Source organism: Octopus bimaculoides, chromosome 4, assembly GCF_046866305.1.
Source record: "Octopus bimaculoides isolate indiv1 chromosome 4, ASM4686630v1, whole genome shotgun sequence".
Taxonomy (NCBI): domain Eukaryota; kingdom Metazoa; phylum Mollusca; class Cephalopoda; order Octopoda; family Octopodidae; genus Octopus; species Octopus bimaculoides.
The window spans coordinates 147,785,227-147,811,953 of record NC_142931.1 but is presented as its reverse complement, the minus strand read 5'-3'; the positions used below and the strand labels follow the sequence as shown (position 1 = coordinate 147,811,953).

At 38.9% G+C, this 26,727-nt stretch overlaps 1 protein-coding gene across 29 annotated transcripts in view; it reads right to left on the bottom strand.

Annotated features, from left to right (window-relative positions):
* The window catches only part of LOC106884253 (uncharacterized), a 113,690-nt gene that overhangs the window by 19,745 nt on the left and 67,218 nt on the right, over positions 1 to 26,727 (bottom strand). For 12 of the 29 annotated variants that reach the window (XM_089351710.1, XM_089351712.1, XM_089351716.1 and 9 more), the window contains 11 exons: positions 19,616 to 19,801; positions 15,688 to 15,794; positions 12,784 to 12,927; positions 11,295 to 11,408; positions 10,346 to 10,438; positions 8,734 to 8,821; positions 7,548 to 7,603; positions 5,049 to 5,129; positions 4,041 to 4,100; positions 3,722 to 3,777; positions 1,173 to 1,295 (listed from right to left, as the gene is read on the bottom strand). In XM_089351710.1, the coding sequence (XP_089207836.1) occupies positions 1,173 to 1,295; positions 3,722 to 3,777; positions 4,041 to 4,100; positions 5,049 to 5,129; positions 7,548 to 7,603; positions 8,734 to 8,821; positions 10,346 to 10,438; positions 11,295 to 11,408; positions 12,784 to 12,927; positions 15,688 to 15,794; positions 19,616 to 19,801 (1,108 nt within the window). Of the gene's footprint in view, positions 1 to 1,172; positions 1,296 to 3,721; positions 3,778 to 4,040; positions 4,101 to 5,048; positions 5,130 to 7,547; positions 7,604 to 8,733; positions 8,822 to 10,345; positions 10,439 to 11,294; positions 11,409 to 12,783; positions 12,928 to 15,681; positions 15,795 to 19,615; positions 19,802 to 26,168; positions 26,219 to 26,727 lie in introns of all 29 variants that reach the window. The other 17 variants (XM_089351708.1, XM_089351709.1, XM_089351711.1 and 14 more) reach the window with 3 other exon arrangements.

The following is a 26,727-nucleotide window of genomic DNA, read 5'->3' as shown; positions in this document are numbered from 1 at the left end:
AATTAAATAAAATAATACAATTTTTGTCAAATGTGGACAGTTTTTCGTTTTATAATTTGATTTACATTCAATTTTCTTTGAATAAATCTATCACTACTTAATTCTTTTGAAAAGGCCAAGCTTTAACAAGACCACAATACGGTATTGGAGAAGATCTCTTCATATTCTCGGTCAACATATATTCCTGTTATCTTTCTCCACTAATTATTCTGATAACACCCAATAATCACTCCAATATTCACATAGATACTTCAACAATATCAAACGCAGAATTACTTCGTTAATTTTCTTATCAGATCTCATACACTACACACACACATTCTTTTCTTCTTTTACTTGTTTCGGTCATTTTGACTGTGGCCATGCTGGAGCACTGCCTTTTAGTCAAAGAAATCAACCCCTAACTGCTAAGTTACAAGAACATAAACACACCAACATCAGTTGTCAAGTGATGGTGGCAAGGACAAAAACATAAATACATACACACACACATATATATATATGTGTGTGTGTGTGTATGTATATGATGGGCTTCTTTCAGTTTCCGTCTACCAAATCCACTCAGAAGGCCTTGGTGGGCCCGAGGCTATAGTAGAAGACACTTGCCCTAGGTGCCATGCAGTGGGACTGAACCCGGAACCATGTGGTTGGGAAGCAAGCTTCCTACCGCACAGTCACACCTGCACCTATATGTATATGTATATATTTCATACAATTAAGCACGTGCTTAAGTTTCACAAGTTTTATATTTTCAATGCTTGACTCCAACAAAAAACTAAATAGCAAAAGGCTTTAAAAATAAAATTATCAAACAAAAAAAAACAAAAAAAAAAATCACAAGAGTGGCAAGTGTCTTCTACTATAGCTTCGGTCCAACCAAAGCCTCGTGAGAGGATTTGATGGACAGAAACTGAAAGAAGCCCGTCGTATAAATGTGTGTGTGCATATGTTTTTGTGTGTCTGCGTTTGTTCCCCCACCATCGCTTGACGACTGATGTTGGTGTTTTTACGTCCCCGTAATTTAGCGCTTTGGCAAAAGAGACCGACAGAATAAGTACTAGGCTTACAAAGAATAAGTCCTGAGGTTGATTTGTTTGACTAAAGGCGGTGCTCCAGCATGGCCGCAGTCAAATGACTGAAACAAGTAAGGGAATAAACGAATAAATCCATACCTGTATTTTTCAATGTATGTTTTCAGTTCAGTCATAGAATGGTCAAAACCACTTCTTTTGGACTTCATCACTGTTGGGCACTCTTTGGAATACAAATACACTTGAGAGACAGGTACCCAAGATCTAAAAGAACAAGAAAATAAGAGAATTTATAAAGAACAGCAGAAACTAAAAACTGAAGATGGTGAAACTGTAGCTTAAAACCCATTAAGTCCCAGAGTTCTTAAATTTCTGAAGATTACTTATGAATTTTTACAGATGATTGAAAATAGGTTAAAATGAGAAAAACAATAATTAAAACTCCTTTATTTCAAGTAGAAATGGAATTACTTGGTGTCCTATAAATAGGACACTGAGACAATGTGACATAGCTTATTTAATGTTCTCATTTAGTGTCCTATTTATAGGACAGTGGGACTTAATGGGTTAAACAATATTGTAAAGTACCTTAGCTGCTTCTGAGAGGGACCCAGTTCCGTAGACAAGGGCAAGATATGCTAAAGATTATCTGAGATTTCATAACCTCAAATGATTGAGTTCTTTAAATGGAATGCCTGTAACAAGCTTCACAACACCTGGCAATCAGGTATGTCAAAGTCAACAAGGCTGACTGACCTTCAAGGTACGTGTAGAAGAGTAAGAGATGTTTTGGGACCATTTACTTGGCATTGCTGATTTGGTGCTGACTTATTGATATCAAACTTTTAAATATTTCTCTCCCTATCTCTCTCACTCCCCCTCTCTCTATGTGAGCATGTATCTCTTTATGTGTATAGAGAGAGAGAGAGGGAAAGTCTTTTGCCAATTGTGATCAATTTATAAACTGCAATATCTTTTTGGATGCGTATATTTCTGCAATGCGTGCGCCGGTGTGTGTGCATGTGTATATGTTTGCCTCCAGTGCCAAAAAGTAGTTATTGCCATTACAGGATGAATGTCCAATCAGCCACACCAAATCCGCTGTGTCCAATCGTCCCATTCTGTGTGCAGAGAGCATTCTTTTCTATGGGGTCAAAACCTGAACTATGAAAAAGAAACGTTAAGATTGCTTGTGGCACGTACACCAGTCTTCTCATGAGGACTCAAAATATCCCAAGGCATCAGCACAAGACCAAGAGGGGATCCAGGGACCCATCTATACTATTGTCACTTGATGCAGGGTAGTCATGGTTGGACACATTTTGGAGACATCTGCAGCCTAACAGACAACAAAGACCATTCAACCAGCTTACTGGTAAAAACACACAACATGAAACTGAGGACCTCCGAAGGGGCACAGACAATCCTAGTATAGCAAGATGTAATATATTTCTCAGTGGTGGGCATTTAAAGATGAAATGATTCAGACAGCTTGTCCTCTTTCAATAGAAAGCAAAATCTTTTGCAGGTTTTGCAAATGGAAAAATCTGAACTAAGCACTTCAATAGGGGAAAGCATTAGTTAGTAATAATGCTGGCCAAAGACTTTTTGCGGGGACAAAAACTGAAAGCTTATCCAATATGTGACATCAGGTGACTGTCGTAAACGAGTGTCACTGTCATACAAGCAGTCTCTTTCATTTCTAATCTTCCATGCAAACAAGTTCAACCATGGGGAAAAATTACCTTGCTTGGAAAAAGGTGAGGGCTGGCAACAGGCAGAGCGTCTAGCCATAGAATATCTGTCTCAATAAATACTGTCTGATCCATGAAAGCATGGAAAAGTGGATGTTAAGCGATGATGATGAATGCCACGTTTCCCATCATTATAGCCCTCCATCCCACAGTGAGTCGCATTTGGAAAACTAAACCATTGATGATTATGATGTGGCTGTCCATGGGGGACACAGTTTGGCTGACAAATCACACAGTATTGAATCATGTGGACTGCAGTGTGACAAACTAGATGAATATTTAGTTTGCATGAAGGATGGTTTCTTTCAGGGAAAATATCCAGAGCTCAACAATCAAGTCTATGAGTCCCAAGAAGAGTTTGAAGGTTTTTGAAATGACACTGAAAGCAAGAATTGTTTATTGGTTCTTTTGAAATATAGTTATGTCTTCTATGAAACATATGAACAAAATGGCCCTCTAACCCATCCAGGAGGGCAGTAATTAACAATGTTAAATGACTTGGATTGTGATGACTTGTCCAACCCATGTCAGCTTGGAAAGCAGATGCAAAATAATAATGAGGAGGAGGAGACATATTTACATATCAGAGGTGCATGGCTGAGTATTTAGGGGGTTGGACTTGTGATTGAAAGATTGTGGTTTCAATTCCTGGACCAGACGATGTATTTTTTTTTTGAGCAGTCTACTCAGCTGGTCAAAATGAGTCATCCTGCAAGGGACCAGCATCCCATCCAGGGAGGAACATAAACACCAGAGAAACTGAGAAATCACCCTTTGCTCTTTACAGAGCAAAATGGACAAACCCTATTTACATAATTTGTAAATAATATTTTCTTATATATTAATAAGAAACCTGCCCTCAGAGGGAACAAAAAACACTGCGAAACAATTAAACGAAATCTTATTAAAATTAAGTGAAATTAAATATAGCCTTACCGATCATGGGCACCAAAAAACCGTACATCTACCATGCCATTTTTTTCCCGCAATGCCTGATTGGAAAAAAAAAAGGGAACAAATACTGTAGAACATATGGACATTGTGACAAGCATGACCATAGATTATATATAATAAGCACTATGATAATTCTGGCAGTGTGTGTGTGTGTGTGTGTGTATGAAGACAGGAAAGTTTGAAGAAGAAATGAATATACAGTCTGAGATGTTTGATTGATAGAAATGATCTGATAAGTGTTATGGATACACTCTATAACAGAATCAAGAAGAAATGAGGCTTAAAACAATGAAATACTCACCTTTGCAGGCCAAAATGGATACCCTTTTAACTTTGCCCAAACAATCTGGTGTGGATGGCTCTAATTAAAAGAGGAAACAAAAAACAGATACAATTAGAATGGAAAATTATATAGAAATTGCCCCCCCCCCCACCTCACACTCTTAGTTCTTGTTCCATTTCTCTTCTACTCATCTCACACCTGAGGGAACACCTGGACGCCTTGTTACCACTATCTCTTTGTACCTCCAGGTATTCCCTCTTCTCTCTCCTAGCATAAAAAGCACGACCCCTCCTCCACACCCAGATGGGAATTTGTAGTCTTGTCAGCTGCATGGTGACTTCATCAGCGTTGCAAAAAAAAAAAAACACAGCACTGAATACATTCTGTAAAATGGTTGGCATTAAATTGTAGAAAGCGTGCCAAAGCTTACTACATTGGAGCTCAATGCAGCCTTATGGCTCACTGGATCCTGTCAAAAACCATCCAACCCATGTAACCATGGAAAACAGACGTTAAATGGTGATGGTGGTGAGGGTGATAATGATGTTATCTTCTGGAGACCTACTTTGCAACTCACTACCCACCCACACGAGAGAAATCATCTCAGAGAAAAATGGTGAAAGCAGTGTTGTTGGCCCAGACATCAACAAAGCTTTTCACTGCGTCTGACATGAAAATCTCCATTAAATATTTTCTGATCTATGAGCTCCATTCATGTCTCAACTCTTGAATCACTGAGTCCATGTAGGATCACATAAATGCAATGTGTAGTGAGAGAGGTCTCTATGACTCACATTCCATCTGCTCTGCTGTGCATCCAAGCATCATCTACAGGTGAAGCAGACTCCTAACACCAAATTTACACCCTCCCCCCCACACCACTCCATTCTAATACTGCTTACTGGATCCAGAACTGCATTAGCTGATGTGCCCTTCGTTCATCAAGGTTGTAAGGTGTGATCTGAAGAAGATTTGGTTTCTACAAAGCTACACAAAAGACTCTCTCAGAAGAAATGAATTACTTACACAGGGTTCACAAAACCATTCATCGTTTGATTGTTCACAGGATCGAGCATAGCAGTCGGGACAGATTTCAATCTCTGCCACCTGCAACAGACAACGAAGCAGGAGAACAAAGACAGGGAATAAGATTCAATGCAGAAAACGGAACTGTTCATGTTATAGCAGCAACAACAGCAGTGTTTCTTTTGTAGGCTTCAGATCATTAAAACAGAGGGAAACAGTACTTTGGAGTAAAAATTGTTTGCCAACATAACATGGCAGTCCTGGTTTAGGACGAATGTTACTGTAATTTAGCCCCAGGTGACATCGTCTCCAGCTGGCTATACGACATGATCTGTGTCTTTACATTTTCGAACAAGGGAATCTAGCATCCCCACTCAGCTTAAAACAAAATATAAGAACACAGATCATGTCGTATAGCCAGCTGGAGATGATGTCTCCTGGGGCTAAACCAGGACTGCCATGTTATGTTAACAATCTTTACTCCAAAGTACTGTTGCTGAATATTTCTCATTGTGAGATTTAGAAATAGTAATTTTCTAAGGAAACAGAGTTGTTGTGGAGTCTATATCAATAAAAGACATAAATGCAATGAAATGGCTCAAGTGGAAATTGAAAGCAGGCTGTGGCTATGCTTTATCAAAAGTGAATAATAATAATAATAATAATAATAATAATAATAATAATAATAATAATAATACTGGGCTAAACTAAATGCAAAAGAAATAGACAGAGAAAAATCCCAGCAATGGTTGAGAAGCTCAGGACTCAAAACAGAGACTGAAGGATTTTTAATTGCTGCACAAGACCAAAGCCTCCCCACCAGAAATTACCAAAAACATATAATGAAAAGAAACATAACAAGTAACTGTAGAATATGTGGAGATCGACAAGAAACAATAAATCATATTATCTCTGGCTGCCCAGTCCTGGCTAAGAAGGAATATATTCACAGACACGACAGAACAGGGACCTATATACACTGGAAGCTATGCCAACACTATGGAATAACAACAGAAAAAAGATGGTATAAACACACGCCAGAAAAGGTCACAGAAAACGAGAAAGCAACCATACTCTGGGATATGCCAATACACACAGATAGAGAAATTAAGGCAAATAGACCAGATATAGTTGTCAAAGATCATGAAGAAAAAAACTGCTTTCTAATTGATGTATCAATACCAGCAGATGACAACGTTTCTCTAAAAGAAATGGAAAAACTTTCAAAATACAAAGACCTGGAAATAGAGATAACTCAAATGTGGAATCTAAAAACAGAAACAATTCCTATTATAGTAGGGGCCTTAGGTATAATAAAAAAATATTCAGACAAATACATAACAAAAACACCAGGACTTACAAATATATATAACATACAGAAAATTGCACTACTGGGTACTGCACACATCCTACGCAAAACACTTTCAATAAAGTAAACATAAGAGCACCACAGCAAACTACAGCACATACCCAAGGCGCACAGAGCTGCGCTCGGTAGTGAAGTGAAAGCACGTTATAAAAATAAAACTACTGAACAATAATAATAATAATAATAATAATAATAATAATAATAATCCTTTCTACCATAAGCACAAAGCCAGAATTTGGGGGAGGGGGATAGTTGATTATATAGGCCTCAGTGTGTAACTGGTTCTTAATTTATCGACCCTGAAAGGACGAAAGGCAAAGTTGACCTTGGTGGAATTGAAGTCAGACTGTCAAGGCAGACGAAATGCTGTTAAGCATTTCACCCAGCGTGCTAACAATTCTGCCAGCTAACCATCTAACCAATAATAATAATAATAATGATGGTTTCAAATTTTTCCACAAGGGCAGCAGTTTTGGGGTAGGGGATGAGTCAATTACACCCCACCCACCCCCCGTTCAACTGGTCCTTACTTAATTGACCCCGAAAGGATGAAAGGTAGAGTCAACCTCGGCAGAATTCGAACTCAGAACGTAGCGACGGGCAAAATACTGCTAAGCATTTCATCTAGCACACTAACGATTCTGCCAGTTCACCGCCTTGAATAATAATAATAATGATAATAATAATAGTTTCTGACACAAAACCTGCAATTTTAGGAGGGAGGGGTAAGTTAATGGCATCAACCCCAGAACTTGACTGGTATTTATTTTATCAACCCTGAAAGGATTGGAAAGCAAAGTTGACTTCAGCAAGATTTGAACTCAGAACGTAAAAGAGCTGGAAGAATTCCTGCTGAATATATTGTCGGGTGCAGGAATTTCTATTTTGCACAAAATAAAACAGCATCTGAGCAAATGGAGTTTAGCTGATTAAATTGACTCAAGTATTCGACTCCCATGTACGTATCCCCAGCACAAGAAAAATCCAAACAAAGAAAATGGAATGATTCCCTTTTTCTTTCTGACAACATTGCTCTTAAAATGAATAAAGCAAAATCGAGGGCAGAACAGATTAAAAACTAAATCAAGAGAAAACTGCAAAACAAACAAATAAAGAACCACATGACTTACCTCATGTTTGCATATCTTTATGATCATCTTAGCACTTGCAGTTAGTTTATGGTGAGCTGTTGACAGACAAATTACACAATGGAATCATTTTCTCATTGATGTTCAAGGTTAACAGACACACAGACACACACCATCATTTTAAAATCCACTTTTCCCTGCTGGTATGTGTCAGAAGGAATTTTGTTGAAGTGGATTTTCTGTGGCCAAATGCCCTTTCTGTGGCCAATATGCATGTGCATACACACACACACAATGAGCTTCTTTCAGTTTCCACCTACCAAATCCACTCATAAGGTTTTGGTTGGTCCAAGACTACACTAGAAGACACTTTCCCAAGGTGGCATGCAGTAGGATTGAACCTGAGACCAAATGGTTGGGAAGCAAGCTTTTTAGCACACTGCCATGCTTGATTTCAAAGGCATAGGCATGGCTGGGTGGACACTGAGATAGATTTGCTATCACACAATCTTAAATTCTATCTCATTGCATGACACCTTACACACAAATGTCATCTACTGCAGTTTCAGTCCAACCAATGTCTTGTGAGTGGAAACTGTATCGAATCTTGCTATTTATGTGTGTGTTACATTCTGCACTTTGCACGGAAAAAACATTGAGCTACAAATGGTGGTATTTTTGACATTTTCTCTCAACAAATCATCCACTGGTTCTCCACTTTCAAAGACCAATGGAATGAAAAAACTTCTGACTTGAGAAACAGTTAAGGGTTAGCAACTGGAAGGGCATCAAACAAAAACAATACCACAATTGTAGGAATAGAATCTGTGTCTTGGTAGTGTGATTTTGGCCATTTAAGATACAAGCAATTTTACAGTAAAAGTGTCAAAATACAAGAGAATATATTATCTTTGAACAGAAGAAGCTAACTTGTTATGCTACTAATGTCTAAGTTTCATATCAACCGAGACACCAATTGAAGACAATTTTAAAGAATGTTGTTTCAAAGACTGATTCATGAAGATGTCTGTATTGAGCGACACAAAAAAATTTTAACAGCCATCTGTGTATCAGGCATAATGTATACACACTATCAATAAGCCAGTAGCTGTTGTTTTATTAAATTAAAATAACCTCAATTGCATATACTGCAAAAACAAAAACAAAGTTTGTAAGATTAATACCCCAGCCCCTTCTACTATTACCAAAGAAGAATTGGTCCACTTACTTCCATTGAATATGATACAGTTATGCAAGACCCACTTGACATCTGCTAAAAAAGCTTCGGTGGAACCGTATTTGTTGCTTTTGATATTCTGGAAGAATTAAAGAAAAGAAAGAGAAATAAAATTGGAATCAGCACGGTTTCTTTTTGAGAATAATGATTCCTTCTAAATTTTAAACATCATGTAATTTATTTTAAAATTCTAAATTTATTTTAATTTACGAAAAGAGAATAAAGAATATTAACAGGACCGAAGAGAATAGTTGCTCCTGTTGCTGGCATTTACCCTCAGGTGCCTTCCCTAATCGAAGGTAAACCAGACACCATCCTTAATGAAAGGTATTATCGGCTGGTCAAAGATATCCTAAATGCCATGTGTAGTCAAAGCATTCCAGCTGATGAAAGTTCCTGCAAGTGCCATTTCTAATCAAAGATATTCCAGCTGTAATCATTTCGGCTTACTTTCTCAAAAACAGGTAAGTTTTATTTTTCCCTTGTTCGGAAAGAAGGGAAAGGCAGAAGCCATGGCCCTTTTCAGGGCCTTCATGACCAATCATATTTTTAAGTCTGATACTTATTCCATTGGTCACTTTTGCCAAACCACTAAGTGACAGGGATGTAAACAAAAGACACACACACATACATGTATATAGGCACATGATAGGTTTCCATACACTTTTCGTCTACCAAATTCATTCACAAATTTGAAACAGAAACCACTTGGTTGAAAAGTGAGTTTCTGAACCACACAACCATCCCTGCGCCTATATACATATGTATATATTCTTTTATTTGTTTCACTTATTTGACTGCAGCCATGCTGGAGCACTGTAGAACAAGTTGACTCCAGGACTTATTCTTTGTAAGCCTAGTACTTATCCTATCGGTTCCTTTTGCCGAACCGCTAAGTTACGGGGAAGTAAACACACCAACATCGGTTGACAAGCGATGGTGGGTGGACAAACACAGACACACAAACATATACGACGGGCTTCTTTCAGTTTCCGTCTACCAAATCCACTCACAAGGCTTTGGTCGACCCAAGGCTTATAGTAGAAGACACTTGCCCAAGGTGCCACGCAGTGGGACTGAACCCGGAACCATGTGATTGGTAAGCAAGCTACTTACCACACAGCCAGCCACACACACACACACACACACACACACTCACACATATATATATATATATATATATATATATATATATATATATATATATATATATATACATACAGGGATGTTAAATGATGATGATAATCATCATCACACACACAACTAATCACAGATTTTTCTGAAATGCTGTCCCCCAAAGAAGTAAAATGGCCTTGAGAGCTAAGGTGTGTGTATGGGGGGGGACTTCTAACGGGTCAGTCAGCCTACTAAAAATAATACCTAAATTTCCCTCAAAGCATCCCCTACTGAGTTAAAAAAACCCAGATATGATGGTCATGGCTGGAACATTTTTGATTACTGGTTCAGTGAGAGGGAGCTGATCTGGGCCTAAACAACAACCACCAAAAATATCAATTCTTTAGCAAAAAAAAAAAAAAAAAAAAAAAAAAATAGCCCCCAAAAACTGTTGCCATAAACCTGAAAGAAGAACCCTGGAACTAACCTTTTCAACTGTGTTAAGATCCATTGGATGGTAAATAAAATCATGGTAATTGGGTACTGCACATAAGTCTACTGGTTGACGGAATGGAGAACTCTTGAAAAGGGAACAGAAAAGAAAACAACATCAATAATAATAATAATAACAATAATCCTTTCTACAAAAGGCACAAGGCCTGAAACTTGGGAGGAGGGGCCTAGTCGATTAGGCCAACCCCAGTGTTTCACTGGTATTTAATTTATCGACTCTGAAAGGGCGAAAGGCAAAGAGGACCTTTGTTAGAATTTGAACTCAAAACAAAAGGAAGAATGAAATGTCACAAGGCATTTTGCCTGGCAGGCTAACAATTCTGCCAGCTATTATTATTATGATGATGATGAGGAGGTTAATGAAGAAAATAGCAATAATTCTTCTGTGATGAAAATCATGATTTTTAATATTCTTACACAGTCGAATATTTTTAGAAGGATGTCTAAACTTGACCCCAGCATTTAACTGGTATTGCTATTTATTTTATTAACTCTGGAAGAGTTAATAAATTAACAATTAAACTCATCAAAATTTGGATACACAAGAAAGAAATGTAAACAAAAATGGTAAAGCATTTTATGCAGAACTCTACTTGAACTCCAAACTGGCACAATGCTAGTCTGAGCAGGTGGGGAAATGGACCTCAGCACATTACTGGTACTTACCACATTGACCCCAAATCTAAGAGAGAGATTGGAGACTCTATGGTAGTTCCTTGATAGATGTATCTGCTGCCAGAACAACCATCTTATATCACACAGTCAGTAGTATTTATCAATGGTTTGTAATAGTCATGGGGTCTAAATCCACCCCTGGTTACAACTGACTAATTTGAATGAAGGAAATGTTTATTAATTAGGTGGTACCACTTCTGATAGCAGCAGCAGAGAAAGAGAGGGGGGGGAGAAAAGCAGAAACTTACTGATTGGTGTTTCATTCTGTTCAGAGCATACTTCAGAAGAACACAAAACTGTTCATGAGATATCATAGACATTGCCTTGGATCTTGTATTAATGCATTCAGCTCTCATAATTTTCTGTAAAGATATGGGAAAGTTTGGACATAAATTTGATAAAAATACTGAGAGAGAGAGAGAGACACACACACACACACAACAGAGGGATAACTAAGTTGGCCATAACAAACTTAATGCCCCAACTGTGTATTTCTTTGGCATATTTTTAATGCAACTTAGGCATCATCATTTTTTACATCTGCTTTTCCTTGCTTGCATGAGTCTGAGGATTCCTTCTTTTCAAATCAGCATTTCACTATTTGCTGTGTTCCTTTACCATCTCATTTATGAAGTTCACCATCCTGAGATCAGCTTCATCCCACTTTTCCCCACTTTGTCTTCTTCAGACTTTCCTCTTTCACTGTTTCATTCAACATGGAACTCTTGGCATTTCTTTACCCAAATACATGACAAGTCCATACCATCTTTTTCACATTCTACACCTAATTCCTCTTATAAACCCCGTTTTTCTCTCGTCTCCTCCGTGCCATGTCATTCATCCACATTAACGTTTACACAACCAGACGAGCTCGCTTGTTTCATATCATTCCAGTCTTCACACATTCTCTGCATTCAGAGCTGCCATTATCATGCATCATTGCACTTCATATGCAAGCATTGTACAATCCCCTTGTCGTCAGCTGACGTAATAGCTCCCTAAACTTGATCCACCCTATTCTTGCCTATTATGCTTTCAGAACCCCTTTCTCTAATACAGACCACCCTGCCCACACATAAACATATACATATATTTCTCATATAAGATAGCGTACGTATTTATATACAAAAAAGGTGACCTTTAACAGGACACCTTACATGCTAGAAAGGGCAGTTAAAGCCCAAACCACAAATAAGAGTAATTTCAAAGGGAAATATTTTTATAGTTACCCTTAGACCCTTTTACACACACACACACATGTGTGTGTGTGTGTGTGTGTGTGTGTGTGTGTGTTAGGAAGGGCATCCATCCATAGAAACTATGCCAAAACAGAGAGTCAGAGACTGGACAGCCCCCTGTCAAGTCGTCCAACCCATGCCAGCATGGAAAGTGGCCATTAAACGATGATGATGATGATGATGATATACATTTACATCTTCAAAAAACATTGTGTAACCAACAATGACCATTTGAGTTAATTAACCCTATAATAGAAACAAGTTGGCAGAACAACTGAAAGGTTGTTTCAAGTGGACGCTAAAACAACGGTGACGACTCAGGGCTTCATGCAAAGCAATCAGCAGACAATGCTGGAGTGACTCACTGTGAGGTTTGCCAGACACACCAAGTTTCAAGCAGACTGAACCACTGGCTTTATACAAACACTATATACAGAGAGAGAGAGAGAGAGAGAGAGAGAGAGAGAGAGAGGTGTATGTGTGAAATATTGACTTTTACCTCACATTCAGGACAGACCCACACTTCAGGGAATGGCTCATCAAGTCCAAGACATTTGATATGGTATACTCGAGGACATAATTCACAACAAACAACTTCCCCATCTCGATGACACAGCCAGCAAAAATAGTCATTCTTGTTATTCTGCAAAAAAACAAAACAAATACATATCAATAAAAAATGTTCAAATAAAAACAAAAAACAGCAGAGAACAAAAATGACTAAGGCATGCTTTTAGCATTTATTCACAAGTTTTTCTATGTTCTTTAGATTTCCAAGAATATAATGTCACATCGTTCATGTTAATGAAGCTATCTTAATTAAATATCACTCGGTGTTGTCCAAATTCTGTAATATGGTAGACAAACAATTTCTTCTGGGATTGCCACTGTGCCATATTCACAATCATATCTGAGCCACAATGATTTTATTCTTGTACAGATGCATGGCACAATGAACCAATATTCTTCAATGTTTTGATATTATTCCACCATTGAAGGCAGTAAAAAAGGAATAAACAGCAGACGATTGGACTAATTTAACACATTGGCTGTGTGGTAAGAAGTTTGCTTTCCTATCACATGGTTTTGGTTTCAGTTTTCTAGAATAGATCCAGGATGATCAAATCCTTGTGACTGGATTTGGTACACAGACACTGTGAAAGACCTCTTTCAGTGATGACCATGGGACTGCACCTAGAAAGTTCCCCTCTCAGGCACAAGTCCGGGCAAGGCTGTTTTATGGAAGACCAACAGTCACCCATGCATACCAGACTCCCCTCTCCACACCACCGATGTTATCCAAGGGAAAGGCAAAGAGGCCAATACAGTTTGGCACCAGTTACGTCGCAACTCATTTCTACAGCTGAGAGAACTGGAGCAACGTGAAATAAAGTGTCTTGCTCAAGAACACAACACAGCCTGGCCCAGGAATCGAACTTACAACCTCACAATTGTAAAACCATTGAGCTGTGTGTGTATGTGTGAACATGTGAATGTATGTTTGTGTTTCCTTGTCGTGACATTGTGTGATAGTTGCAAACAAGTGTTATTGTCATGCAAGCCATGTCATTAATTTCCAATCTTCTGTGAAAACATGTCTGGTCATGGGGGAAATATTACTTAGCTAGGAAACAGCTGAAGTTTGGCAACAGGAAGAGTATCCAGCCACAGAAAATTTGCAGCAACAAATTCTGTCTGGCCCATGCAAGCATGGAAAACCATCGCCATCATCATTTAAAATATGCTTTCCATGCTGGCATGGGCTGGATGGTTTGACAGGACCTGGCTGAGTAGAAGACTGCCATGGATGTTAAACCAAAACTAATAATTCAGAGTTCAAACTCAATGATTTTCTATTGTCCTGTTAAGAGCAGCTCTGTCACATAGCCTCTGGTAAGCAAGTATTTCAAAGTCAATAAAGCTGGCCTTCTTCAGGGTGTGTGTAGAGAGCAGTCTTCTCCATGAATCAGAAATCTGGTCTATGAAGGAGGAGAAGAAGCTGTAAGGTCACTTTGATGGTGAGTGCCCCAGGCTTCTCACAAGGGTTCAAAATATCTCATAGTGTGAGCATAAGACCGAAGAAAAGATTTATGGACATATCCCACCCATCGTTTAAAGTCTGTTTTCCATGCTGGTATGGGTTGGATGGTTTGACTGAGGTCTGGAGAGCCAGCGGCCGCACCAGGCTCCAATCTGATCTGGCAATGTTTCTATAACTGGGATGTCCTTCCTAACACCAACCACTCTGAGAGTGTAGTGAGTGCTTTTTACGTGCCACCAGCACAGGAGCCAGCCTGGTGGGCCTGATATCAATCACGTTTGGATAGTGCTTTTCATGTGCCACTTGTATGGAAGCCAGTCAGGCGGTCTTGGCATCAGCCATGTTCAGCTGGTGCTTTTTATGTGGCACTGGCACAGGGGCCAGTCAGGCGATCCTGGCATCGATCACAGTGCAGGGTAAGGACTTTGCTGACCACTGCTATCATGCTGGACATCAGGTCACATCAGGTCACATCAGGTCACATCAGGTCACATCAGGTCACATCAGGTCACATCAGGTCACATCAGGTCACATCAGGTCACATCAGGTCACATCAGGTCACATCAGGTCACATCAGGTCACATCAGGTCACATCAGGTCACATCAGGTCACATCAGGTCACATCAGGTCACATCAGGTCACATCAGGTCACATCAGGTCACATCAGGTCACATCAGGTCACATCAGGTCACATCAGGTCACATCAGGTCACATCAGGTCACATCAGGTCACATCAGGTCACATCAGGTGTTATATTTTAGAGAGTCCCACACATTATTAAAGGATGAACATCACTACATAATGTTGATATTATACAACATAAAATGGAGGACCTTCCAAAGTTAACTGCAGACACTTGAAAAAATAGGGCAGGAATTAATAAATTAAGTATTAATTATAAATAGGGATTGAATGGAATGGTTAACGAGTGTGTCTTTGTGTGTCAATCCTCCTCCTCATCCTCATGGGTTGGATGGGTTTCTACAGCTGGATGCCCTTCCTGATGCCAATCCCTTTACAGAGCGTAATGGGTGCCTTTTTCGTAGGGCACCAGCACCAGTGGGATCACAAGCTAAAAGAAAACAACCAATAATGTTTGAACATTTAGAGTAATTGCTGAATTTAATGAAAATGTTTCACACCATTTATTAGGTTGTTGGCGGCATTACCAAAGATTTAGTCTTTATGAGGTATCAAGAAGACCGAATGGTTTAACATGCACACAACAAAGAGAATATTCACAGCTCAAAGCACAGATCAACTTCTTCGATTCATCTGCAGAGATGGACAAGAAGGCTACCACAACAACAACAACGACAACAACAAGGATAGCAGCTACAACAAAATTTAACAGACATTTACCAATCCAGTTCCATCATTTCTACCAATTTTCTGTTTCTTTGGTGGCACTTGTACAATATAGAGATCATCAATCTTGTGCCGAGTTCTTTTAAAAGACTGTGGAGTTCCTGGAAAAATAATTGAGACATTCATTTTAAAAGGAACTATTTTTTTACTGAGAAATAGGTTAACAGTCCAGTTAGTATTTGGCTGGCGGCCAAAAGGATTATTAATCTAAAAGATTACCACATCTGATGACATAAAACATACTTGAGCATATTAGACACACCCCAATTTCAGTAGCACATATTCAGGGAAAACAGAGTGAGGGAGAAAATTAGCTTGGAAACAGCTGAAATTTGGCAACAGGAAGGGTATCCAGCCATGGAAAATTTGTAGCAACATGGATATATATGTTTGATGTACTTGTTAACTGTGAATCTTCTGTATCTTGTGTTCTCATAGAGTTGAACTTATTAAATGGTTCTTGGTTTATGGTTGTTCTGTTGTGTATATTATACCAGACATTGATATTGTGTGATTGTTCTTCAAAGGGATTCTAATTCTGGTAAAGGTGATATATCTTTAAGGGTTTCTAGTTTAGGGAGATTTTGTTGCATATTCTTTTATATGTTTCAGCCTTGAGGCTGTAGCCATGCTGGGGCTGTAATATATATATATATATATATATATTGCTTTATTTGCAGGTTAACTAAGCTACAAATGGTTCACATGAAACGATTGGTAGACTTCTTAAAACCCACAAATAAAGAATATTTATTCACCAATGTGGTGTTGCAAAATCATTCTCACTGTTCAATATTACTGTATATATAACACACACACACACACACACGCACAGAGTCACCCTTTTGTACCCTTTGTGCTCGTTTCCCTCCAATGCATTTTGTACATTAAATAAAGAGAGTTAAAATGGCTGTTACTAATCCATTATTTCTTTGTATCTCTCTAACACTATATATCTTCATATCACTTCCTAGCTAGCAACCCTACTTCTACCAGTCTAAATATGACTGCCTTTTTTATGGCTCCCCCCCCCCCAATCTCTCCATTGTCCTCTCTTTCATTATACTTCTCTATCTTTTTTGCTTTTATATCTCTTTCTAGCTAGCAACCCCTACTTCCTGTAGGTACCTGTTAGTGTCTGTTTCTCTCAGTCTTTGTCTGTCTGTCTCTATTTCCAACACAACCTTCCCTTCTGGTCAACCACCTTCAAAAAACAAACAATACATGCACCCCACCCCCACCATACACACACAGTGAAAGGGACAGAGAGATAAGGGGAGATAAACACAAAGGAGGCTCTACACAATTCTTAGAATGAGATAAAAAGTTTTTAAGAAACAAAACAGAGAAAGGAAAAAGCAGAAGGATAAAGAGAATAGAGAACCTGGTGACACATACCTGTAACGAAATGTGGCTGAAGGCACACACATGCACGGGAAACGAAGAGAAATGAAGCTATACCGAAAGAAGGATAAAAAATACACACACACAAACATCGATATGCATATGCAAACAAGGAGATCGATATGCATATGCAAATACACACACACACACATACTAACTAGCACACAGAAACGCAGAGAGAGGAGGGAGGGAGGGAAGGAGTCAAGAAAGAGGACAAGATAAAGACAGAAACAAAAGTCTGTTGTTTCTTTGATGTTGAGGTGAACAACTTTTTGTTGTTGTTGTTAAGCCTAATGTCAAATCTGTGCAAATAGAGCTTTGATCTGATGTACTTGACCTGCTAGAAATGGCAGTGGAATCTTCTTCAATCCGCTGTATGTATGTATATATATATATATATGGTGCAGGTGGTATGTTGTGTGTTAAAAAGCTTACTTCCCAATCAAGTGGTCTCAAGTTCAGTCCCACTATGAGGTACCTTAGGCAAGTGTTTTCTGAAGCTTTGTGAGTGGATTTGGTAAATGGAAACTAGAAAAAAACACATTGTATGTATGCATATATATATATATATATATATATATATATTAGTTGAAATTTACAGAAAAACAAAAGATGAAGACAAGTGTATTAATTTGATGCTCTCTCTCTCTCTCTCTCTCTCTCTCTCTCTCTATATATATATATATATATATATATATATATCGCACATCCACACACCTCTCACCAACACAACACACACACACCTCTCACCAACACAACACACTCACACAGACACGCATACAATCACACACACATGGGCATAAACAGCACACGCACATACAGAAGCAAACGCATGCACACACACGTACACAGCAACGCACATATACACACAAACACACATGCACGCACAAAAACATACACATACACACACGCGCACGTACAAAATACACACACACATGCACACGTACCCAACACCTACAACCCCACACAAACACACACATACTCAAAAACTGCCTGCTGACCTCCCACTGACCATAAGCATCCACTAACTATTCCTGCTACTAATTCCTTCCACTATGTCTCTCACACACACACACACACACACACACGCACACGAACGTTCTGTTATTACACACACCCTTGCAGACTCTTGCGCACGCACAGATATTCACCTCCCTTTTTCACTCTCCTGTCTTAGAAAGAACTTTTCCCCCCACCACCTCCTCTTCCAGTCCTTCCACAATGTAACCTCGTGGGCATCGGTGCCATTTTTCTCTTCCTCCGTTTTTCCATTCTTTGAACTTTCCGTCTTTCCGAGGAAGGGCTCCGCCCGAAACGTCATACTCTCTCTCTTTCCTTTCCCAAGCGTCCAATAACACTATCCGTATCACGTCCTCACTTTTTTGTTATTGTTTTTTGTGTTTTTTTAACTATATATATATATATATATATATATATATATACATGTGTGTGTGTGTGTATGTGTGTGTGTGTGTGTGTGTGTGTGCATGTGTGTGTGTGTGTACTCTTGTCTAGACATAACATGAGGTTGTAAATGAGCATCACTGTCACACAAGCAGTGTTGTTCTTTTGTAATCTTCCAGAGAAAAAGATGTCTGACCATGGGGAAATATTGCCTTGCATGGAAACAAGTGAGGGTCAGTGACAGGAAGGGTACCCAGGCATCAAAAATCCACCTCAACAAATTCCCTCTACAAGGATGGAAAAGTAGGTGTCAAATGATGATATATTCCTCATCATTTGACACCCATTTTCCAAGCTGGCCAGGCTGGAGAGCCACACCAGGTCCCAGTCGTGGGTTTTGGCATGGTTGCTACAGCTGGATGCCCTTCCTAATGTTGACCACTTTACAGAATGTACTGGGTGCTTTTTACTTGGCATCTGGATGGGTGCTTTTTGCATGCCACCAGCATCTGCACTTATACACACATTATATATAAGAGGTGGCCAAACCGTCAAACACAAAGAACCACATGTATCATTTTTCCAACATTCAAGAGCCCCCAACATATATTTTCCAAATTACATTCATAAATGGTAAGATATATACAGCTGCATAATTTAACTCACTAAAGTATATTGATGATTAATCTCTGCTCTTTAAACACTTTATCTGATCTTACATTTCCACAATTAACATTTTAAAACCCAGCTGCTAGGATGTTAAAGCAGATTAACCAATATTTGGCATCCCCTGCAGCTCTATGGATGACGTGAACCTATTGTCTTATTTTTCCTTTGTGGTGTGTTATCTATGATCAGAGACATGGTAAGTGTATTTGGGGCAAGGAACTCGCTTCTAGAAACAGCCTTATCACAGCAGAAATGGTTGAGTAACTGTCTCTGCAATACTATCAACCTATGACAATAGAGGTCAATCAAAAGGAACATAAACCAAGCAACACTGCTCCCCCCCCCCCCACTGCATGTAAATGACCTCCTACACTTATCACACAAACCCATGTGTGTCACCATACAAAATCCCCCCCCCCCCCCCATGCCCCCTGCAAACACTTACCAGATCTGGAAGAGCAAGTGTCACTGGAAGGACTTGAACATCTTTCTGATTTGATTTCCGTCTTACCAAATGGCAATCCTGAGATGCTGCCAGTTGAGGCCCGAGTGCGGATGGTACTTGCACCAGCTGTAACTGGCGTCGTAGCCGCACTGCCAGACATCTTGGCACTGGAATCACTTCCTGAATCTGTAGCAAAGAAATAATGAATAAAGAAATTAAAATTACACAATGAGTGTGTGTGTAGCATTAATAAAAATACAGAAAAACATAAATGGTGTTTTATGTAACCTATCCCTTACACTGATGTCCCATGCCATACTGCACTGGATTTAGGAGTGGAGTGTATGACCTATTACTCAGCCCAAACTTTGGTCACATGTTGTGCTTTGCAACACATGCATGTACTGTGTGTGTGTGTGTGTGTGTGTGTGCGCGTGTGCATGCGTTCATATAAGTGAGGCAATTATTTTTGTATGGTCATAGAAGTAAAGAATGAAGAATGGGTTACAATGGAAGTTTATTGCAATTGGATCCAGATGAATAGAAGGAAACTTTGTAACCCTTTAATGCTAATATTTCTAAGTAAATTACAAGTGAGGATTAGCAGCAGGAAGAACATCCTACTGTACAAATATGATTTAATAATGTATTTGTCTAATCCATGCCAGCATGGAAAAATGGATGTAAAAACAAATTATTTTCGTTCATCATCTGCAATCACTATTTTTTAATCACTCTACTAATCATATTGTCCTGAACAAAAAGAGGAAATTAAGGAAAAGGACTCCTTAGTCCTACTGGGTAGAAAATGATTTCACCAGCATTGGTGCTGCAAGAAAATGCATTCAGTACCCTCTGTGAAGTGGTCTATGACAGGAAAGGATCATAAGTGTAGAAGATGACACTAAAAGTATGATGTACAAGTGACACAGAGTCCTGCAACCCAACAAAGAGGGCAAAAACTCTGATCAAGGACTGACCCAAACTCTGATAATCTGTCCATGCCATACCATATGGAAGGCTAAGATGACAATGATGAAGTTACCAGGGTAGTTGAAAGATAAGGTTGGTTATTTCAACATGTTTCTTTTTAATGTAAAAGTTCATTGCATGTCAGACTCGGACATCATGTGACATGGTACATGAGAGGAGAAGGAAAAAAATAGAAGGAAAAAGGAAACTACAGACGTGAATGAGTGACAACGTCTATGCACACACACACACACACACAAAATTCAGTAAATGACTTTTGTTTTACAAACCTCATAAACAGAGAAATAACTAAATGACTAAGTACACACACACAAAGAAAATTAAAGAGGCAGAGAGAGAGAGACACACACACACACACACACACACAGAGTTAAAGAAATGATGTTAAACTCTGTTGACAATTCCCTATCAGTGGGGGTATTTTATAGCAAAGGTATCACTGACGAGCCCCATATCCACGATGAACTGTTTAATATACAATAATTAATCAATGAAGCAAAGAGCTTGGATAAAGAATTGAATCAGTTAATATTTACTTATCAGGAGCAAATATTGGTTGTGGATTGGCAGAATAGTTAGAAAATGCTGGAATAAAATAGTTTGCTGTATTTACAATAAATCTTATTGTTCTGAGTTCAAATTCTGTTTTCTACTACTATAGCCCTGGGCTGATCAATGCCTTTGGAGTGTATTTGGTAGATAGAAACTGTGTAGAAGCCTGTCATGCATGTGTGTGTCCATCCCAACAACTACTGCTTAACAACCAGTGTTCGTTTCTTCACATCTTCATGACTTAGTGGTTCGGCAAAAGGGGCTAACACAATAAGTATCAGGCTAAAAACTAAAACAAGTACTGGGATTGATTTTCTTGTTAAACCCTTCAAGGAAGTGCTCCAGCATGGTCGCTGCCAAATGACTGAAACAAGTAAAGAACATTCGCACCTCTTAACATGTTTGAGAAAGGCATCACTGTGACGTCATCTCATTCTTCGCTTTTATAGGTTTGCGGCCTTGAATCACAATTTAAGCGAATGGTATTTGAGGTTAACAAAGCCAGTCTTTTTAAATAAATATTGACACGAGTTGATGATGAAAAACAATATGGCCGAGGAAGACATATTTCCGAGACTTCATACAGCCGACAAAAGAGTCAAAGCTCTGTTGACAGGGTTGACAGGGCTGACACACTTAACCTGCCCAAGACCACCTTTCGTTCTATGACATAAACTTCTGGTTTTAAGCTGGTCTAAATTAAAACCTTACACCACTTCAATTTATGTTCCAAACACCAGTTTAATAATCCTTTCTAATCTATGCACAAGGCCTGAAATGTTGGGAGATGGGATTCGTTGATTACATCAACCCTAGTATTCAACTGGTATTTATTTTATCGACTCCCAAAAGGATGAAAGACAAAGCTGACCTCAACAGAATTTGAACTCAGAATATAAAGTTGGTGGAAACGCTGCTAAGCATTTTGCCAGGTGTACTAACGATTCTGCTAGCTTTGCCACCTGGAACACCAGTTTACGTCATTTTATGAAATTCTTTATTATTTAAAAATTCAACTGAAACAAAGTCAGTATATTTTAACTGAAATATGGTAAGAGAAGGTTTAAAGAATCAATACTTGATGTCTTTTCAACAGAGCTATATGACTGTATCCAACAAATGTATCTGAAGAGATGTGATGTGAAGTAACTGCATCACAGATAAATGTTTTGTCTGTCTGCATGCTGGGTTTAGATTCTGTGAGAGAGAACTGGTCTCTTAGTCATATTTTGAGATATCTGTGTCTCTCTGTCTCTCTCTACACCATGACACTTGCTTACAACAATGCTTAAATAGAAAAACAAACGATGAGCCAATGAACTTTTAAGTGAAACAACCAGCATTGGGTCAATGAAGCCAGGCTTACTAAAACTTTCCAAGTTATTTTAGGTCAGTTGTGTAAAAAGATTCAGCTTCAATTAGAATGAACAAAAATCAACTTTTCAATGATGTTGCCATGGGTTAGAATGATCAATAGAGTTGCTTTCTGCCCATGTAGAAATTGGGTTACTAATGTCATACATCAAAATAGAATGAGTTTCCAAATTAACCATTTTACAAATTAATCATTTATTATCCACTCATAAAGAGGGAGATATTTGTTCACCATGTCTCCCAAACTCAGTAGGTACACACATGGCTGTGATCACATATGGTGTCTTGGGCCAGTGTCTTCTACTCTACCCACGCAATACAACAGAAGCCCCGAGGGTGGATTTGGTAGGTGGAAACTGAAACAAGCCTGTTACACACACACATTATAATAATAATAAGGATTCAGATAGAATTGGGTACTTGAATAGATATGCACCAGGTAGGATTGGATAAACCTGTGGTCACCACCTATGGTCAATAAATATCAAATAGGATATTCCAGTTGTGTCCACAGAGAAAACCAACCCTATAAAGACAGACGAAATACCGCTAAGCATTTCGCCCGGCATGCTAACGTTTCTGCCAGCTCGACGCTTTTCATGTGTTAACACATCGCAGCCTGAGGTGTTAATGTTTCTGCCAGCTCACCTCCTTAAGGCTTCAAATTTTAGCACAGAACTAATAATTTAGATAGGGTGGAGCTGAGGTAAGTCGATGAGTGCTTTAGCGTTCAGGTTTCTCTGTCAAATGTAATCCTTATTTATTCACATTGATATGAATCAGTAATGTATTACTTTGTAGCTTAGCAATGACGTGATTGTTTATTTTTAGAATAATATTGTCAGACAAGTGCAAGAGGCTGGCTCTGGCCAGTTTGAAGATGGAAACAGGTATATTATTTCGGCCAGATATGGCTGGTTTAAATGCTAAAGGGTTACATCAACCCCAGTACTTCACTGGCACTTCTTTCATCAACCCTCAAAAGGCTTTGACAGGGCAGTTAAATGATGATGATAATAATAATAATAATAATAATAATAATAATAATAATAATAATAATAATAATAATGGCTGATGATGAGGGACTCTCCCATCGAAGATGACGTATGTGTATTCAGCTTTTGCCGAACACATCCTGCACAGAAATGATTTTGTTTGTAAGAGATCAAATAGATTGTGCCACACTTTAGCTCACCTCATTCCATCAAATTGATGTTGCCATGAAAAGATGCTTATGGTGTATCATGTGTCAGATGTTGAAGTGATTGCAGAGCAATGTGAGATGAAGTGTCTTGCTCAAGAACGCAACACATCACCTGGTCTACATCGTGAGTGCAACACCCCAACCACCGTACAAGCGCAGGCGTGGCTGTGTGGTAAAAAGCTTGCTTCTCAACCACAGGGTTTGGAGAAAGCTTTTGACAGCGTCCCCTGTTCCCTTATCTGGTGGTCAATGCAGAAACTAGGGATAGACAAGTGGTTCGTGAGAGCTGTACAAGCCATGTACAGTGATGCTGTCAGTAAGGTGAAAGTTGGCAATGACTATAGCAAGGAATTAAGTGTACAGGCAGGAGTTCACCAAAAATTGGTTCTCAGACCCCTTTTGTTCATCATAGTCCTCCAGGCTATAAACAGAGGAATTTAAGACAGGCTGCCCTTGGGAGCGCCTTCATACTGATGACCTTGTTCTTCTAGCTGAATCACTACTGGAACTAGAGAAGAAATCTCCGGTGTGGAAGCAAGGTCTGGAATCAAAGGGCCTTAGAGTTAATCTACCTAAGACCAAAGTCTGAGTAAGTAGGAAAACAGACAAATCACAAATCCTTTTAGAGAAATGACCCTGTTCGATATATAGAAAATGTGTAGGTAGAAACTCCATAAGGTGCACCCAGTGCAAGCTATGGACACATAAGAAGTGCAGTAATATGAGAGGAAAGTTAACAGAGAAAACAGTGGTCACTGTGTGTGGCCGGTGTGTAAGAAGAACAAACACTAGGGATGTATAGGAAACAGATTTCATCAAATGTCCAGCAGGGATGCTTAGAAGTAGCAGAGAGCTTTCTGTTACCTAGGTGACCAAATCAACAATGGAGGTGGATGCTCTGAGAGCAAAGCTGCTAGAATAAGTTGGGCAAAGTTTAGAGGAACTACCTTTGTTGGTAATAAAGGGCCTCTCTCTTAGAGTGAAATGCAGATTGTGCGATGCCTGTGCATGAACAGCCATGCTATATGGCAGTGAAACATGGGCTGTGAGAGAGAAGAGGACATGCAAAAGTTTGGAAGAAATGAAGCTGGCATGCTCTGCTGGATGTGCAATGTGAGTGTGCATACATGACAGAGTGTAAGCGTTTTGAGAGAAAAGATGGGCAGAAGAGGCATCAGATACGGTTTGCAAGAGAGAAGGCTGCACTGGTATGGTCATGTGATGCATATGAACGAGGACAACTGCGTAAAGAAGTCCTGATCTGTGTGGAGGGAACCTGTGGAAGAGGTAGACCCAAGAAGACATGGGACAAAGTGGTGAAGTAGGATTTTCAGAGGTTGCGTCTCATGGAGGAGATGACAAGCAAACAAGACTTCTGGTGATTTGCTGTGCTTGAGAAGACACATCAAGCTAAGTTAAGTCATAGTCGTGACCGATGCCAGTGGTATGTAAAAGGCATCTACTACACTCTATGGAGTGGTTGGCATTAGGAAGTGCATCCATCTGCAGAAACCAACCCAAAACCAACTGGGGTTTGGTGCAGCTCTCCAGCTTACCACTTCTAGTCAAACTGTCCAACCCATGCCAGCATGGAAAATGGATGCTAAATGATGATGAGCAATCTTTTCTACTATTGGCACAAGGCCCGAAATTTGCATGGAGGGAGATTGTTAATTACACTGATCCTAATACTCAACTGGTATTTATTTTATTGACTCCCAGAAAGATGAAAGGTAAAGTTGACCGTGGCAGAATTTGAACTTAGAATGTAAAGATGGACAGAATCTGAGCAGCATTTCGTCCATTTCTACTTGGGCACATGGTGTGAAACTGGGATAGGAAAGGGGCAGAGATCCTTACATCAATCTTAATACTCAGCTGGTATTTATTTTATTGACTCCCCAAAAGATGAAAGGCAAAGTCAACCTCGGCAGAATTTGAATTCAGAAAGCAAAGAGCTGCAAGCAACGCCACTAAGTATTTTGTCCAACATGCTAATGAGTCTGCCAGCTCACTGCTTTTAATAATAATAAATAATAATAATAAATAGTGTTCTAAGAAGTATGACTAGTTTCTTGAGTAAAGTAATTAACATTACAACATAATTAACGACAAGGCTTTAAACATTTGATGAGTTGATGAATAATGGCTATTAATCATGTTTTTTAGTGAGTGAGGAGGCAAGCCGAGACTCATGCAAGGGATTTTGCTTAGAAACTTTGAATTACATTTAGGCAAAAAAAGCAAAAAACAAAAGAAAACGAAAAAAAAAGAGGGAGGAAAAAACCAGCCAAATAAAACATCAACAATATCAAGCAATGCCAAGAGTTAAAAGTATACAATGTTTATAAGGGGGGAGGGGGAGGAGACTAATGAATGGTAGTAGCAGCATTGTGAGTGCTGCCATGCTTCCAGCAGTGATCTACGTACCTTTTGACCGAGTGATCATGGTACTGTTTCTGTGGCCAGAAGCATTCAGCCTACAAAGCAGAATAGATTGCAGTTTGAGTTAGAAGTGTTGCAGGAAGATTAATCAGAACTTTTGTTCAAAAAAGGGGGACACACACAATTAACAAAATAGCCTTTAAAATAACAACAACAACAACAATAATAATAATAATAATCCTCAACAGTACAAGATGAGTTTTAAAATTTATTTATATTCCTTGTTAATTGGCCCTTATAAAAAAAAAAATCCAATGAAAATCGAAGTGCTGACTGATATAAGTGTAACGATCAATTAAGTACATTATGAATTTAATACAAACACACAGGTATTTGGTAAATCAAAGAGAAGATCCATAATTTTCTATTTCAAAGTTGAGGGATTGTTATCAAAAACGGAATCCATATAGAAAATTTTAAAAATCTAACAATATTTTTTGATTTATAAAGAATTGAATGGAGAGAACCATTCCATGCTAACAAAGAATTTTTTTTATAACGGGTTGAAGTGCTTCAAAAAATTCTTTTGGACCTTAAGTAGATG